The 15,333-nt window shown below is 38.0% G+C and overlaps 1 protein-coding gene across 1 annotated transcript; it reads left to right on the forward strand.

Moving 5' to 3' along the window:
* The first annotated feature begins 563 nt into the window (after nucleotides 1–563).
* Nucleotides 564–13,705, forward strand: LOC127221730 (olfactory receptor 4F3/4F16/4F29). Its single transcript, XM_051183740.1, has 2 exons — nucleotides 564–1,292; nucleotides 13,496–13,705. The coding sequence occupies exons 1-2, from the start codon at nucleotides 564–566 to the stop codon at nucleotides 13,703–13,705; spliced, it is 939 nt and encodes a 312-aa protein (XP_051039697.1).
* The last annotated feature ends 1,628 nt before the right edge of the window (nucleotides 13,706–15,333 follow it).

The raw sequence follows: 15,333 nt of genomic DNA on the forward strand, positions 1-15,333 counted from the left end.
TAAGACAGAGTATCATATATAAAATAATTGAACATATGAGTTGGTCATGTGTAGGATGTGACAGATGAGGTTCTATTGAATTTGAATGTTAAATAATGAATGATATCTTTTCAATTATAATACAGAGAGATGATTTCTGGCTTGAGCAACAAAATCAGAGTCTCCTTTGCATAATGCCATTCTCTATCCTGTGTATGAGGTAGATGTGATCAGTTGTTCTGACTTCAGTGACAGGGTGATTAACACTGAATATACTAACTCAGCAAGCTCTTACTTTTGTGTTTGATCAGGTGTGACATCTATACCAGTCGATGGGATTTCTTACAATTTCATGTGTTAGAGATCTCTGCAGGAACTCTTCTTTTCAGTAATGCTTTGATTGCCATTTGTAATGAGAGCAGTAGTGGCCAACAGAATCAATTCAATTTTTGTGAAATTCTCAGGTAATATTTGCCATCCATGGTTAATATACATTTTCACAGTGATTATGCATACACTATTAATCTGAATAGTCTCCTTTTTTCCCTTCAGGTAACAATGAAGTGAACCCCTGATTTATGTCCATGATGAGAGCAAACAATTCTACAGTGTCTGAATTTGTGCTACTGGGGCTCTCAAATTCCTGGGAGGTCCAGATTTTTCTTTCTTTCTTTTTCTGTTTGTTCTATGTGTTCAGTTTGACAGGAAACTTCATTATAGTTGTCACTGTCACTTCTGACCCCTGCTTACATTCTCCCATGTATTTTCTACTGGCAAATCTCTCTGTTATTGATCTTATATTTTGTTCCATTGCAGCACCCAAAATGATATATGATCTTTTTAGAAAGCATAAAGTCATCTCTTTTGGAGGCTGTATCAGTCAGATCTTTTTTAGTCATGCTGTTGGGGGCACTGAGATGGTGTTGCTCATAGCCATGGCCTTTGACAGGTATGTGGCCATATGCAAACCTCTCCACTATCTGACCATCATGAGCCCACGCATGTGCTTGTTAATATTAGTGGCTGCGTGGATCGTTGGCCTCATTCATTCATCAGCTCAGTTAGCTTTTGTTATAAACTTGCCCTTTTGTGGTCCTAACATATTGGACAGCTTTTACTGTGACATACCACGACTTCTCAAACTTGCATGCACAGATACTTACAAACTTGAGTTCATGGTAACTGCCAATAGTGGGGTTATTTCCTTGGTTGCATTCTTTTTACTCATCATCTCCTATGTCTTCCTTCTTATCACTGTCCAGAAGCACTCCTTAGGATGTTCATCCAAGGCCCTTTCTACTCTATTGGCTCATATCATGGTTGTAGTTTTATTTTTTGGTCCATTGATTTTTTTCTATGTGTGGCCTGCTCCTTCAACACATGTAGATAAATTTCTAGCTATATTTGATGCAGTTTTGACTCCTTTTCTAAATCCAGTTATCTATACATTCAGGAATGGAGAGATGAAGATAGCAATCAGAAAAGGGTTTTGTCAGCTCCTGGGTTTTCAAAAATCAATAGAGATGGCCTGCTTGTGATTTAAAATTCTTAACTGAGGACTGGAAGTTCCTAACAGCCAGCCCCCCTAAAGAGTTTTGTGTTAGAAATCCTTTGAGTACATTCAGATAATCACCACCTGTTGTGTCAGTCTGTTTTGTTTCCACTGAATAATGGGTGCCTCTTTCCTAGAAGAGAAAGAAGGCATTTCTATAAAACATGCAGAACTCAAACATTTTATTAACTCTTCTTAATTCTCAAACAACTGTGTTATGAGAAGTTTTCCCACCAGCCTGCTCCCAGAGCTGTGTCACACACAGAGATGCTGTATTAGATATAAAGCTGTTGGCCAGTTACTAGTGTTCCTTATTAGCTAGCTCCGTCTTAAATAGTAACCAATTATTGTTAATATAAGTGTTTCCCTGTGGTCTTATCTTACTGGAGAGAGGGTCCAGACCTTCTTCTAAAGCCACTACATCTTGAATCGTCTCTATTACATCTCCCAGAATCCTTCTTGTCTCCTAGTTCCACCTCTCTTGCCAACAGTGCTTTATTCATTAACCAATAAGAGAAACATATTTACAGAATGACATCTTCCATCATCTCCTATTTTCTGTCTAAAATAAAAAGAAGGGTTTTAACTTTAACATAGAAAAATTACATATGACAAAAGAGTTATTAAGCAAGAACTATAATTACAATATATAGTTCATTAACATTATCAAGAATTAAATAAAATATTCTACTATCTAATCTATCTTTATGTCCTAAAGTCTTATAACTTATCTTTAATCCTAACTAAAGAAAACTTTAACCATAACTACCTGGCTTCAACTCCATCAAAGACCACAGAAGGATAATATATAAACTCTAGCCATGACAGAGACACCTTACTGCCTGGTCAGTCACCTAAAGTTTTTCTGTAATGTTCCATCTTCTGCCTATTAGCCATAGTGTGTCTGGCAGACTCTTCAGCAAAGCAGGAAACTTTAAACTGTCTACCTGTATTGGCAGTTTGTCAGTTACCTTTATCTGTCCTTCAGACTGTCTGGCAGATTCTTCCATGAAGCAGGAACCCTGTAACATTGTCCATCTTGGATTAGCAGTCACTTTTCTGTGGGTCCTGTATATCCAGTTTATATAGCATAAAGTCAAACAGTTCAGATAAGAGCAGTATCCTGCTTAAATGACTAGTCTTGACATATTGGAAGTACACTCCATAATGAGTTTCTTTGATGTTCATCTTCCTTTCTGATGCAGGTGGTGTTTCCAGGAGCATTTGTGCCTCACTGTTAAGAAAAACCCTAAACCATTTTAAATGCCATATTCTGTAGGTCTTTGAAAGGGTTGAAGAATATTTATATATCTCAAATATATATCTGTATATTTAGAAATCTTAACTAGCTTAACTATAAGTTTTGACTATTATAGGTAAAACCTAACTAAAGTTTTGACTATTATAGGTAACAATCTAAAATCTGTACTAAATTATACATTTTTAAATGAGCTATATAGACACAATACCTAAACAAGAGGAGTTATCAAAAAATTGACCTTAAATTGTATCAATAAATGAAAATCCATTCCAAAACAAAGTAATCATAATCCTACTTTTACATTTAAAGAGATTGGTCGTGGTTATTAACCATTTATAACAAACTCCATATAAATGAAACAAACATTTATAAACAATATTTGGGAATTTGGGCATCATTTTTTCCAAACTTCTTCCTGTTGGTAGGGGGTGCTGTCTTGGGGACCCTAAGAAGATGTAAAAATCCTAGCTGCCTTTTCTAAGCTGTTTTGGATGTTGAATCACCTGGTACACGGCTTTAGGGGGTCTTGCTTGATCAAACCATGTTAGTCTGGAAGGAATCCACAGCTTTTCATTTCTGTGGAAAGAAAAACAGAAATTCTTTTCCCCAGTAACCTGTTCTTAGTCTTAAATTTGGAAGTTTAGGCATTTTAAAAAACATATAAATTCAATTAATTAAGCATCTTGCTGGTACATATAAATGTCAGCCCCCTCACTTACTGTTTCTGCACAGCCATCTCACTTCCTATCTGTCTATATAGACCTCCAGACTTCTATGCATAACTAGTGGCAAGCTCCATTCTCTGCTCTTCAGACGGTTTATTTGTACAAGCAAGATACCTCCACATGATCTCTGTGTTAGTTCCTGTCTTCTATAAGAAGAAGCTTCTCTGATGAAGGTTCAGCAAGACGCTTACCTATGAATATAGCAGAATGCCTTTAGAAGTCATTTTATTGCTATGTTCCTTTAGCAGAACAATAGTATTTGATTTTTCCCTAGGCCCATGACCTATTTAGTGTCAGATTTCTTGGTAATGAGAGCAGTCTCAGGCATGCATTTTACCTCAGGGAGTAGGTCTTAAATCCGGACATAGTGGTTGGTTACTCCTATAACAACTTGTGCCACTAGTCCACCAGAATATCATGAAGACAGGTCATCTTTGAAGATTGAAGGGTTTATAGCTAGGTTGTTGGTTACCTTTCTCTTTTTGGTACTGTGCAGAGTACCTCCAAGTATCACAAATACTATTCAGTTGGCTGAAGGTTCTAGTCAGGCACCAATTCTACTCTTTTGTGTCAGTAAGATATGGGAATGTTGTCTTCATCAATAGGGCTTTACCATAAGTGTGTAGAGAATATAAACAACTTTGTTAATCATGTGAGATGGTTGGGTGTTTTCATGCAGCCCCTTTAGTCAATGACTTAACTAGATGCAACCCCTTCTTGACATTAGATGTTTCCCTTGGTGTTCCCCTATTATTTGGTAATTATATTTAGATTTAGATTCAAATTTATTAGGTGTTATATATAAAGAAACATATTCATTTCTTTTAGGTTTTTCAATTTGGTAGAGTATAGCTTTTTTTTTTGAGTATAGCTTTTTAAAGTATGTTTTTATCACAGTCTAAGCCACAAAACCTTTGACTTACATTTTGCCATGCCTACAAAACCATATGCTAGTATATAGTGGGATTTAATTCAAATCAGAAATTAGTTTACTATTCCCATATATGCTTTGACCACTCTACAAATAGGAATCCATTCCTGGTATAACCAAATACTAGATATTCCAGAGATGTTGGTTAAGACTACATACTGCTGGACAATTTAAAAAAAAGTAACAGTAAAATGACTCCTAATGATATTCTGCTATACTCATAGATCTGTGCTTTCTTAAGCCATAATCATATAGGCTTCCTCCTGTGTAGACTAGAATAGCTACAGAGAGCTACACTCAGACATGATGCTGAGAGAGAGTCTAAACTGGAAGCGTCTATCAAATCCATTCCCTTGGAGGACACCAGGAAAGCAAGGCCATCTGAATCAACTAAGCAATATCCATATGCACTTTCAGAGAGTGAAGCAACAGGCAGAGAATCTATATGAGTCGCAGCAGGTCTTCTACAGACATATGATAGCTTTCAGTTTAGCATTTCTAAGAGAATCCTGAGTGTGTAAATGAGTGGGTCTTTGATTCTTGTGTCTTCTCTTGGGGTACTTTTTCGTTTGTTGGTTTACTTGTCCAACATGGATGTGATAGTTTTTGTTTTATATCATTATATATATTTTAAATCTTTTTTCTTTTTTATTTATTTATTTATTTTATATAATCAAGTCCATTTAAATGAAAACAAAAAATTATAGACAATATTTGGGAATTTGGGCATTGTTCTTTACAAACTACTTCCTGCTGGTAAGGGGCGCTGTCATGGGGTATTTGAAGAAGATGCAGAAATCCTGGCTGGAGTCTGTAAGGCTGCTTTGTCCAGCTGTTTTGAATGTAGGATCACTTGGTACTCTGTTTCAGGTGGTCTGGCTTGATCAAACCATATTAGTCTGAAAGGAATCCACAGCTTTTAATTTTCCATGGAAACAAAAATAGAAATCATTTTCCCCAGTAACTTGTCCTTCAACTTAAATTTTGGAGTCAAAGCATTTTTTTTTAAAATTTAATTTATTATTTTACATGTCGATCCCAGTTCCCTCTTCCTCCTTCCCTCCCTCCCTTCTTCCCTCCCTTTTACCCTCTCTGCCCTCTCACATGCACTCTAAACACCCTCCCCTCCCATCCCCTTACCCCAATTCCATATGTAGGGGATTGCCATCCAGTTGGGGTCATGTAGATCTGACAGGTCCTGTGAAGTAGGGACTAGGGCTTCTCTCCTGTCTCTAGATTAAGGCAGTTATTCCTCCATGGGAGATGTGTTCGCAAAGTCCTTTTGTGCACTAGGGATACATCCTGGCTCCACTGTCTGAGTCCCTTAGACTGCTCAGTCCTTCTGGCTGAGACCCATATTCAGGGGGGGCTGAGTCAGACCCATGCTGGCTTCCCAGCTATCAGTCTGGTGGCACATTAGCTCCTCCTTGTTCAGGTAAGCTGTCTCTGTGTGTTTCTGCTGCCTGATCTTGTCCTCCCCATCTGCATCTGGGTTCTACTTTGACTCAATGTTTATGTATCAGTGTTTGCTCCTGTTTCCATCAGGCATTAGTTGAGGGCTCCATGGAGAAGTTAGTTGTTGATCTCACTCTCTGGGAAGGGCATTTGTGGTAGCCTTTCCACAGAAGCTCAAATTTTTAGTTGGCAGCAGTCTTGTAGTTCTCTAGACCTTTGTTTGTGAATTTTATCTTCAAACCAATATTGGCTCCCTCTTTTATGTTCTTTCTCTCTCTTTCCTGTCTTCTATTACTAACCAGGCTCAATCTTCCTGGTCGCACATGTCTTCCTTTCCTCCCCCTCGTTTTCTCCTACTTCTCTCTCCATTTGCTTCCCCTGAGCTCTGGGGGACTTGTCCCTTCCCGGTTCTGTGAGGGACTTTATATGAATCTCTCAAAATACATCTTCTACCCTAGTTCCTCTGGTGGTGTGAATTATAGGCTGGTGATCCTTTGATCTAGGTCTAAAAATCCATATATGAGTGGGTACATACTGTGTTCCTCTTTTTGTGACTGGGTTACCTCATTCAGGATGGTTTCTTCAAGTGCCATCCACTTGCCTGCGAATTTCAAGATACCATTATTTTTTTTCTGCAGAGTAGTATTCCATCTTATTCCTGCCAGAATGGCTAAAATTAGAAACACCAATGATGATTCATGTTGGAGAGGATGTGGAGAAATAGAACACTCCTCCACTGCTGGTGGGAGTGCAAACTCATACAGCCATTTTGGAGATCAGTATGGTGGTTCCTCAGGAAAATGGGAATTAGTGTACCACAGGACCTGGCAATCCCCTTCTTAGGCATATACCCAAATGATCCACATCCATGCAACAAAGACATGTGTTCAACTATGTTCATAGCAGCACTATTTGTAATAGCAAGAACCTGGAAGCAACCTAGATGCCCCTCAATTGAAGAATGGTTAATGATGTGGCACATCTATATCATTATATTTTGTTCTGGTATGTTTTGTTGTTATCATTTAGTAACTTATTATTTTCTAATGAGAGATAGAAAGGGAGTAGATCCAGGTGGGGGTGGGGAGGGGAGAAAATGGGAGGAGTAGAAAGAGGAAAACTATATTCATGATATATTATATGTGAAAAGAAACTATTTTCTTTTAATGTGTATTTTTTAAAATTTTATTTATTTATTTTTCTTATTTTACATATCGATTCCAGTTCCCGCTCCATCCCATCCTCTGATGCCCTCACTGACACCCCCATCCATTCACCAGGGAAGATGAGGCCATTCATGAGGTATCATTAAATCTGTCAAGTCATTTGGGATAGGGCCTAGGACCTTTCCCCATGTCTCTAGGCTAAGAGAGTATTCTTCTATGCCATGGGAATGGGCTCCTAAAGTCCATTCCTTCACTAGGAATACATCCTGGTTCCACTGTCAGAGGTCCTATAGACTGCCCAGGCCTTCTAATGAAGACCCATGTTCAGAGGGTCTGAGTTGGTCCAATGGTGGTTTCCAAGCTATCAGTCTGGGGTTCATGAACTCCCCCTTGTTCAAGTCAGCTGTCTCTGTGGGTTTCTGCAGCCTGGTCTTGACCCCTTTGCTCATCACTTCTCCCTCTCTGCAACTGGATTCCAGGAGTTTGGCTCAGTGTTTGCCTGTTGGTGTCTGCTTTTGCTTCCATCAGCAACTGGATGAGGGCTCTAGGATGACATATAAGGTAGTTATCAATCTAATTATTAGGGAAGGGCATTTAAGATAGCCTCTATACTATTGCTTAGGTTGTTAGTTGGAGTCATCCTTGTAGGTCTCTGGACATTTCCCTAGTGCTTATAATAGCTTCATGTATTATGGTATGGTATGGTGAAGATATTTTCCAATTCTGTGGGCTGCCATTTTGTCTTGTTGACTGTGTCCTTTGCCGCACAGAAGACTCATAGTTTCAGGAGGTCCCATTTATTAAATGTCAATCTCAGTGTCTGTGCTACTAGTGTTGTGTTCAGGAAGTGGTCCCCTGTTCAAGGGTACCTCCTACCTTCTCTTCTAAGAGGTTCAGTGTGGCTGGATTTATGTTGAAGTGTTTGATCCATTTGACTTCAGTTTTGTGCATGGTGATCAATATAGATGTATCTGAAGTCTACATGCCAGCATCCAGTTATGCCAGCACCATTTGTTGAAGATGCTTTCCTCGTTCATTTGTATAATTTTAGCTTCTTTGTCAAAAATCAGGTGTTCGTAGGTGTGTGGGTTAATATTAGGATTTTATATTCAATTCCATTGGTATATCTGTCTATGTTTTGTACCAATACCAAGCTTTTCAGGACATTACCTGTATAATATAGGTTGCCTCCAGAAGTTCCTTTATTGTACAGATGTTTTGGCTATCCTGGGTCTTTTGTTTTTCTATAATAAGTTGAGTATTGTCCTTTCAAGGTCTATGAAGAATTGTGCTGGCGATTGCATTGAATCCGTAGAATGCTTTTGGCAAGGTTGCCATTTTAACTATGTTGATCCTACCTATCCAAGAACATGGGAAATCTTTCCATTTTCTGGTATTTTCTTTAATTTCTTTCTTTAAAAACATAAAATAAAGCTATTTTAAAAGGTAATGTTTCCCTGATTTATTTCTCAGCCCCTTTGACATCTGTATATAGTAGGGCAACTGATTTATTTTTTGAGTAAATCTTGTATCCTCCCACTTTGATGAAGGTGTTTATCACATGTTTGAGTTCCCTGGTGGAGTTTTTTGGGTCACTCATATCATTGGTAGTCTTGTAGTTCTCTAGACTTTCTTTGTGTTCAATTTTATCTTCAAACCAATATTGGCTCCATCTTTTATTCATTCTCTCTCTCTCTCTCTCTCTCTCTCTCTCTCTCTCTCTCTCTCTCTCTCTCTGTTCTGTCTTCTATTCCTATCCAGACTCAATCTTCCTAGTTGCACATGTTTTCCTCTCCTCCTCATTTTCTCCTACTTCTCTCTCTATTCATTGCCCCCCCCCCACTTCCCCTCTACTCTGGGGGACTTGTCCCTTCCCGGTTCTGTGAGGGATTTTATATGAATCTCTTAGAATACATGTTCTACCCTAGTTCCTCTGGTGGTTTGAATTATAGGCCGATGATCCTTTGCTCTAGGTCTAAAATCCATATATGAGTGAGTACGTACTATGTTCCTCTTTTTGTGACTGGGTTACCTCATTCAGGATGGTTTCTTTAAGTGCCATCCACTTGCCTGCAAATTTCAAAATTCCATTATTTTTTTCTGCAGATTAGTATTCCATTGTGTAGATGTGCCACATCTTCTTTATCCATTCTTCAATTGAGGGGCATCTAGGTTGCTTCCAGGTTCTTGCTATTACAAATAGTGCTGCTATGAACATAGTTGCACAGATGTCTTTGTTGCATGGATGTGGGTCATTGGGGTATATGCCTAAGAAGGGGATTGCTGGGTCCTGTGGTAAAATAATTCCAAATTTCCTGAGGAACCACCATACTGATCTCCAAAATGACTGTACGAGTTTGCACTCCCACCGGCAGTGGAGGAGTGTTGTCCTTTCTTCATATCCTCTCCAGCATGAGTTGTCATTGGTGTTTCTAACTTTAGCCATTCTGGCAGGAATAAGATGGTATCTCAAAGTTGTTTTGATTTGCATTTCCCTGATAGCTAGGGATGTTGAGCACTTTCTTAAGTGTCTTTCAGCCTTTTTGATTTTCTCTATTGAGGATTCTTTCTTCAGTTCTGTACCCCAATTTTAATAGGGTTATTTGGTGTTTTGTTGACTAGTTTCTTGAGTTGTTTGTATATTTTGGAGATCAGCCCTTTGTCGGATATAGGATTGGTGAAAATCTTTTCCCAGTCTGTGGGCTGCCGTTTGGTCTTGTCCACTGTGTCCTTTGCCTTACAGAAGCTTCTATGCTTGAAGAGGTCCCATTTATTAATTGTTGCTCTCAGTGTCTGTGCCCCTGGAGTTATGTTCAGGAAGCAGTCCCCTATACCAATTTGTTCAAGGATACCTCCTACTTTCTCTTCTAAGAGGTTCAATGTGGCTGGATTGATGTTGAGGTCTTTGATCCATTTGGACTTGAGTTTTGTGCATAGCCACAGACTTGGATCTATCTGCAGTCTTCACACTCTCATACAATTGTGCCAGCACCATTTGTTGAAGATGCTATTCTCGCCCCATTGTATAATTTTAGCTGTTTTGTCAAAATTCAGGTGTTCATAGGTGTATGGGTTAATATCAAAATTTTCAATTCGATTCCATTGGTCTACCTGTTTATTTTTGTGCCAATAGCAAGTTGTTTTCAGAACTATAGCTCTGTAGTAGAGCTTAAAGTCAGGAATGGTGATGCCTCCTGAAGTTCTTTTATTGTATAGTGTTGTTTTTGCTATCTTGGGTCTTTTGCTTTTCCATATAAAGTTGATTATTATCCTATCAAGGTCAGTGAAAAATTGCGGTGGGATTTTAATGGGGATTGCATTGAATCTGTAGATTGCTTTTGGCAAGATTGCGATGTTTACTATGTTTATCCTACCTATCCAAGAGCATGGGGGATCTTTCCATTTTCTGGTATCTTCTTTAATTTCTTTCTTTAGAGCCACAATGTTCTTATTATACTGGTCTTTTACTTGTTTGGTAAGCGTTACACCAAGATACTTTATGTTGCTTGTGGCTATTGTAAAGGTGATGTTTCTCTGATTTCTTTTTCTGTCTCTTTGTCATCTGAAAAAAGGAGGGCTAGTGATTTTTTTGAGTTTATCTTGTATCCTGCTAGTTTGCTGAAGGTGTTTATCAGCTGTAGGAGTTCCCTGGTAGAGTTTATTGGGTCGCTTATGTAAACTATCATATCATCTGCGAATAGAGACAGTTTTACTTCTTCCTTTCCAATTTGGATCCCCTTGATCTCCTTTTGTTGTCTTATAGCATTAGCTAAAACTTCTAGTATGATATTGAAGAGATATGGAGAGAGAGGGCAGCCTTGTCTTGTTCCTGATTTTAGAGGAATTGGCTTAAGTTTCTCTCCATTCAGTTTGATGTTGGCAGGTAGTTTGCTCTATATTGCTCTTATTATGTTTAGGTATGTTCCTGTTATCCTTGACTTCTCCAAGACATTTATCATGAAAGGGTATTGAATTTTGTCGAAGGCTTTTTCAGCATCTAGGTAGATAATATGGTTTTTCTTTTTCAGTTTGTTTATATGGTGGATCATGTTGATAGATTTTCATATGTTAATCCATATCTGCAATACAGGGATGAAGCCTACTTGGTCATAGTGGATGATTTCTCTGATGTATTCTTGAATTCGGTTTGCCAGTATTTTATTGAGTATTTTTGCATCGATTTTCCTCAGGGATATTGGTCTGTAGTTTTCTTTGTTAGTTGTGTCTTTGTGAGGCTTGGGTACCAAGGTTATTGTGGCCTCATAAAAAGAATTTGGCAATGAACCTTCTGTTTCTATTTTGTGGAATAGTTTGAGGAGTAGTGAGTGGTATTAGTTATTCCTTAAATGTCTGGTAGAATTCTGCACTGAATCCATCTGGCCCTGGACTTTTTTTGGTTTGAAGACTTTCAATGACTGCTTCTATTTCATTGTGGGTTATAGGTCTAATATTTTGTCTGTCTGTTCTTGATTTAATTTTGGTAAGTGATGTTATCCAGAAATTTGTCAATTTCCTTTGAATTTTCAATTTTTGTGGAGTAAAGATTTTCAAAGTATGACCTGAAAATTGTCTGGATATCCTCTGTGTCCATTGTTATGTTCCCCTTTTTGTTTCTGATTTTGTTAATTTGCATGTTCTCTCTCTGCTTTTTCATTAGTTTGGATAAAGGTTTGTCCATCTTGTTGATTTTCTCAAAAAACCAACTCTTTGTTGCATTGATTTTTTGTGTTGTTTTCCTGGATTCTATTTTGTTGATTTTAGCCCTCAAGTTGATTATTTCCTGTTGTCTACTCCTATGGGGTGAGTTTGCTTCTCTCTGTTCTGAGGTTTTTCAGTTGCACTGTTAATTCTCTTATGTGACTATCCTCTGTTTTCTTTATAAGGGCACTTAGTGGAATGAACTTCCTTCCCTGTTAGCACTGCTTTCAAGGTGTCCCATAAGTTCGGGTATGTTGTTTCCTCATTCTTGTTCAATATTAGGTGAGTTAAGACCATTAATGTTGAGGGTAAGTAAGGACCATTGATTGTTGATGCTTGTTTGTTTTAGGTTTGTAGTTGGCCTTGGTATTGTGAATATAGTTGTTCTGCTTTACCCTTGGTTTCTGGTGTAGTTAGAGTATCTGTTGCCTACATTTTTTGTGGGTGTAGTTACCTTCCTTGTGTTGGAGTTTTCCTTCCAATACTTTCTGTAGGGCTGGATTTGTAGATACATATTTGGAAAATCCGGTTTTGTCATTAAATATTGTGTTTTCTCCATCCATAGTGATTGAGAGTTTTGCTGGATATAGTAGCCTGGGCTGACATCTGTGTTCTGTTAATACTTTCTGTAGGGGGGATGGGTGGGGAGGGTGTTTAGAGTGCATGTGAGAGGGCAGAGAGGGTAAAAGGGAGGGAAGGAGGAAGGAAGGGCTGGGGGGAGGGAGGGAGGAAGGAAGGGAGGGAGAATGAACTGGGGTTGACATGTAAAATAATAAATTAAATTAAAAAAAATGCTTTGACTCCAAAATTTAAGTTCAAGGACAAGTTACTGGGGAAAATGATTTCTATTTTTGTTTCCACAGAAAATGAAAAGATGTGGATTCCTTCCAGACTAATGTGGTTTGATCACGCCAGACCGACTGAAACAGAGTACCAGGTGATCCTACATTCAAAATAGCTGGACAAAACAGCCCTACAGACTACAGCCAGGATATCTGAATCTTCTTCGAATCCCCCATGACAGCGCCCCTTACCAGCAGGAAGGAAGTAGTTTGGAAAGAACAACGCCCAAATTCCCAAATATTGTGTATAAATGTTTGTTTTCATTTAATTTGACTTTGTTATATAAAATTAAATAAAATAATAATAAAAAACAAAATATTTCTAAATAGCAAAATGTCTCCTCATAGGGATTTACAAATGTATGTTCCCCATTAACAGCTTCTATACTTGACTACCATGGGAAAATAGAAATATTCCTATAGGATAATTCTCCTGGCCATGTAATTTCAGCATCTCAGACAGTCCTAGATTTCTGCAGCACTACTTGGTCACTTCCTCCTAGAGCTATAGTTAGTGTCCATGCTAACAAAAGTAGGGCTATTTTTATCTACAATATTCTCCAAAGGGCCTGGTTTATATTTTGGGAAAGATGGAATGGTAAACATTGATTTTTTCCTATTATAACAAAAGTATGTAAGGGAAGAATAGTAACAATATTGGAGGATAGAAGTTTCTATGTTTTAGAAATGGAGATAATGTTGTTGTGTGATGAAGATTTTCTGTTCATGTATGCACTTTTATCCTATGTAACTGAGGTAACTACATTTTTTTTTGTCCTTAGAGTTTATGTACCATATTGATGATCAGACTATCCCCTTGGACACCGGTCTCATTAATTCCTCCCTCAAAAGTCTATGTTCAATCCAAAGCCCTCTCTCTGCTCACATCACTGTGGTGTTTTTATTCTTTGGCCACATGCTGTTTGTTTATACATGGCCACAACCTGACTCCCAGATAGACAAATTTCTTGATTTTTTTGATGCAGTTTTCACTCCTTTTCTAAATCCAGTTGTCTACACATTTAGGAACAAAGAGATGAAGGCAGCAATAAAGAGAGTTTTTAAAACATTATTAGCTTTTAGAAATATTTCATAAATAATGTAGTGACATCTGAATTTGAAAATAATGTATCTTGCATGAGAAATTTTTAGAATGGCATCACTGTTGTGCATAATTAATGAGTGTTATCGTGTTCATAAAAATGCTCTTGTATGTTCAGACAAGGAAGATTTAATCAAATAAAGCTTTATATTGTTTCAGTTAGTCTACACAAATCTGTAGCAACTATACTACATTTACAACCCAAGTTTTTTATTTTTACTTCAAGATTGTCAGTTTATTATTATTTTTAAAGCTATTTATAAACTCACTAAGATACTAATTATTTACCTGTCATTAAAAATTCTTACTCCTAATAATGATGAATAGATATCTTCTTTATTTTGTGTTAGAAAATATCCATGTTTCATCAAAGTTTTTTAAAATGCATATTATAAGCTGTCATCTTTCACTTTAATATTTCTAAGTAGACACATCACATCAAACTTCTTTACCCGGCCCTATCGTATACATTCTTCTCCAGGGTCTAGTTCAGTGAGTCTCCATGACCCGTCCTCCATCTCCTCAACTTGGCAGATCTAGCCAAGGTCTTACATCAAGTTCCCTGGCCTATTATAGCCGCCAATTCCTGGAATCCAGTTGTGGTGAGAGAGGAGTGATGAGAAAAAGGGTCAAGATCATGCTGGGGAAACCCATAGAAACAGTTGACCTGAACAAAGAGGAGCTCATGGACCCCAGACTGACAGCTTGGAAACCAGCATAGGATGGGAGCATGCCCCTTGCATGTTGGTGTCAGTTAGCCCCTGGTAATGGAATAACATTTATACCTAGTGTGTGAATGGACATAAGGAACCCATTCCCCATAGACAGATACTCTCTCAGCCTAGAGACATGGGGGCAGGGGGTGATATGCCCCGTCCCAAATGCTGTGACAGATTTTGATGATCCCACATAGAAGACCTCACCCTTTCTACAGAGTAGAAGTGGGATGGGATGGGAGTTAGTGGGGGGCACAGGAAAATTGGAGGGAGAGATAACTGGGATTGATATATAAAATAAGACCGTTTCTAATTTAAATAAAAAAGGAAAACAAAAACTCCTTGGAGTTGTATTTTGTATTCTTTTCTGTTTTTGATTCTTGCCTTGTTCTTGGTCAGTTTTGAGTGTAAGGTAGAATAAACAACTAAGTCTCTGAGGTGACATAAGTAATAAGTTGTAGACTACAAACTGTTCATGACATTCTCAAGGTGGCTAGATGAGATGACCCAAGCTCCACCAACTACTTTAACCAGGAGTTGAGACAAGCCCTGTACTTTTCCATTATGCAGAGACTGAGTAACAAATTATACAGCTACCTCTTCCAGGACTTGACAATTAACTCAAAATTTTCTTTTCAGGATTTCCTAAAAATGCCATCACCTCTAGCCAGCAGGAAGTAATTTAAGAATATGACACCCACATTCCAAAGAGGTGGGGTGGGTGGTTTTTGGTCATTCAATAGGTTATGGATATTTGTCATTGTTTAGGTGGGTTGATTACAGGTTGTTATTGGTAATGGTCAGGCAAAAGGCTGAACAAAGGATATTAGATTCAGAACTCTTGTTTTGAAAATAAAAAGGGGGATATAGATATGCTAGGATATGAGTAGATTATTGAATTTACTC

This window comes from Phodopus roborovskii, unplaced genomic scaffold (assembly GCF_943737965.1).
Source record: "Phodopus roborovskii unplaced genomic scaffold, PHOROB, whole genome shotgun sequence".
Classification (NCBI taxonomy): Eukaryota; Metazoa; Chordata; class Mammalia; order Rodentia; family Cricetidae; genus Phodopus; species Phodopus roborovskii.

Bases quoted from the DNA above. Each gene is read 5' to 3' on its own strand.
- LOC127221730 (XM_051183740.1), top strand. From the start codon at position 564: ATGATGAGAGCAAACAATTCTACAGTGTCTGAATTTGTGCTACTGGGG. The intron at 1,293-13,495 runs ATCATGGTTGTA...CTCTCTGCTCAC, and splicing joins TTTCTACTCTATTGGCTCAT to ATCACTGTGGTGTTTTTATT.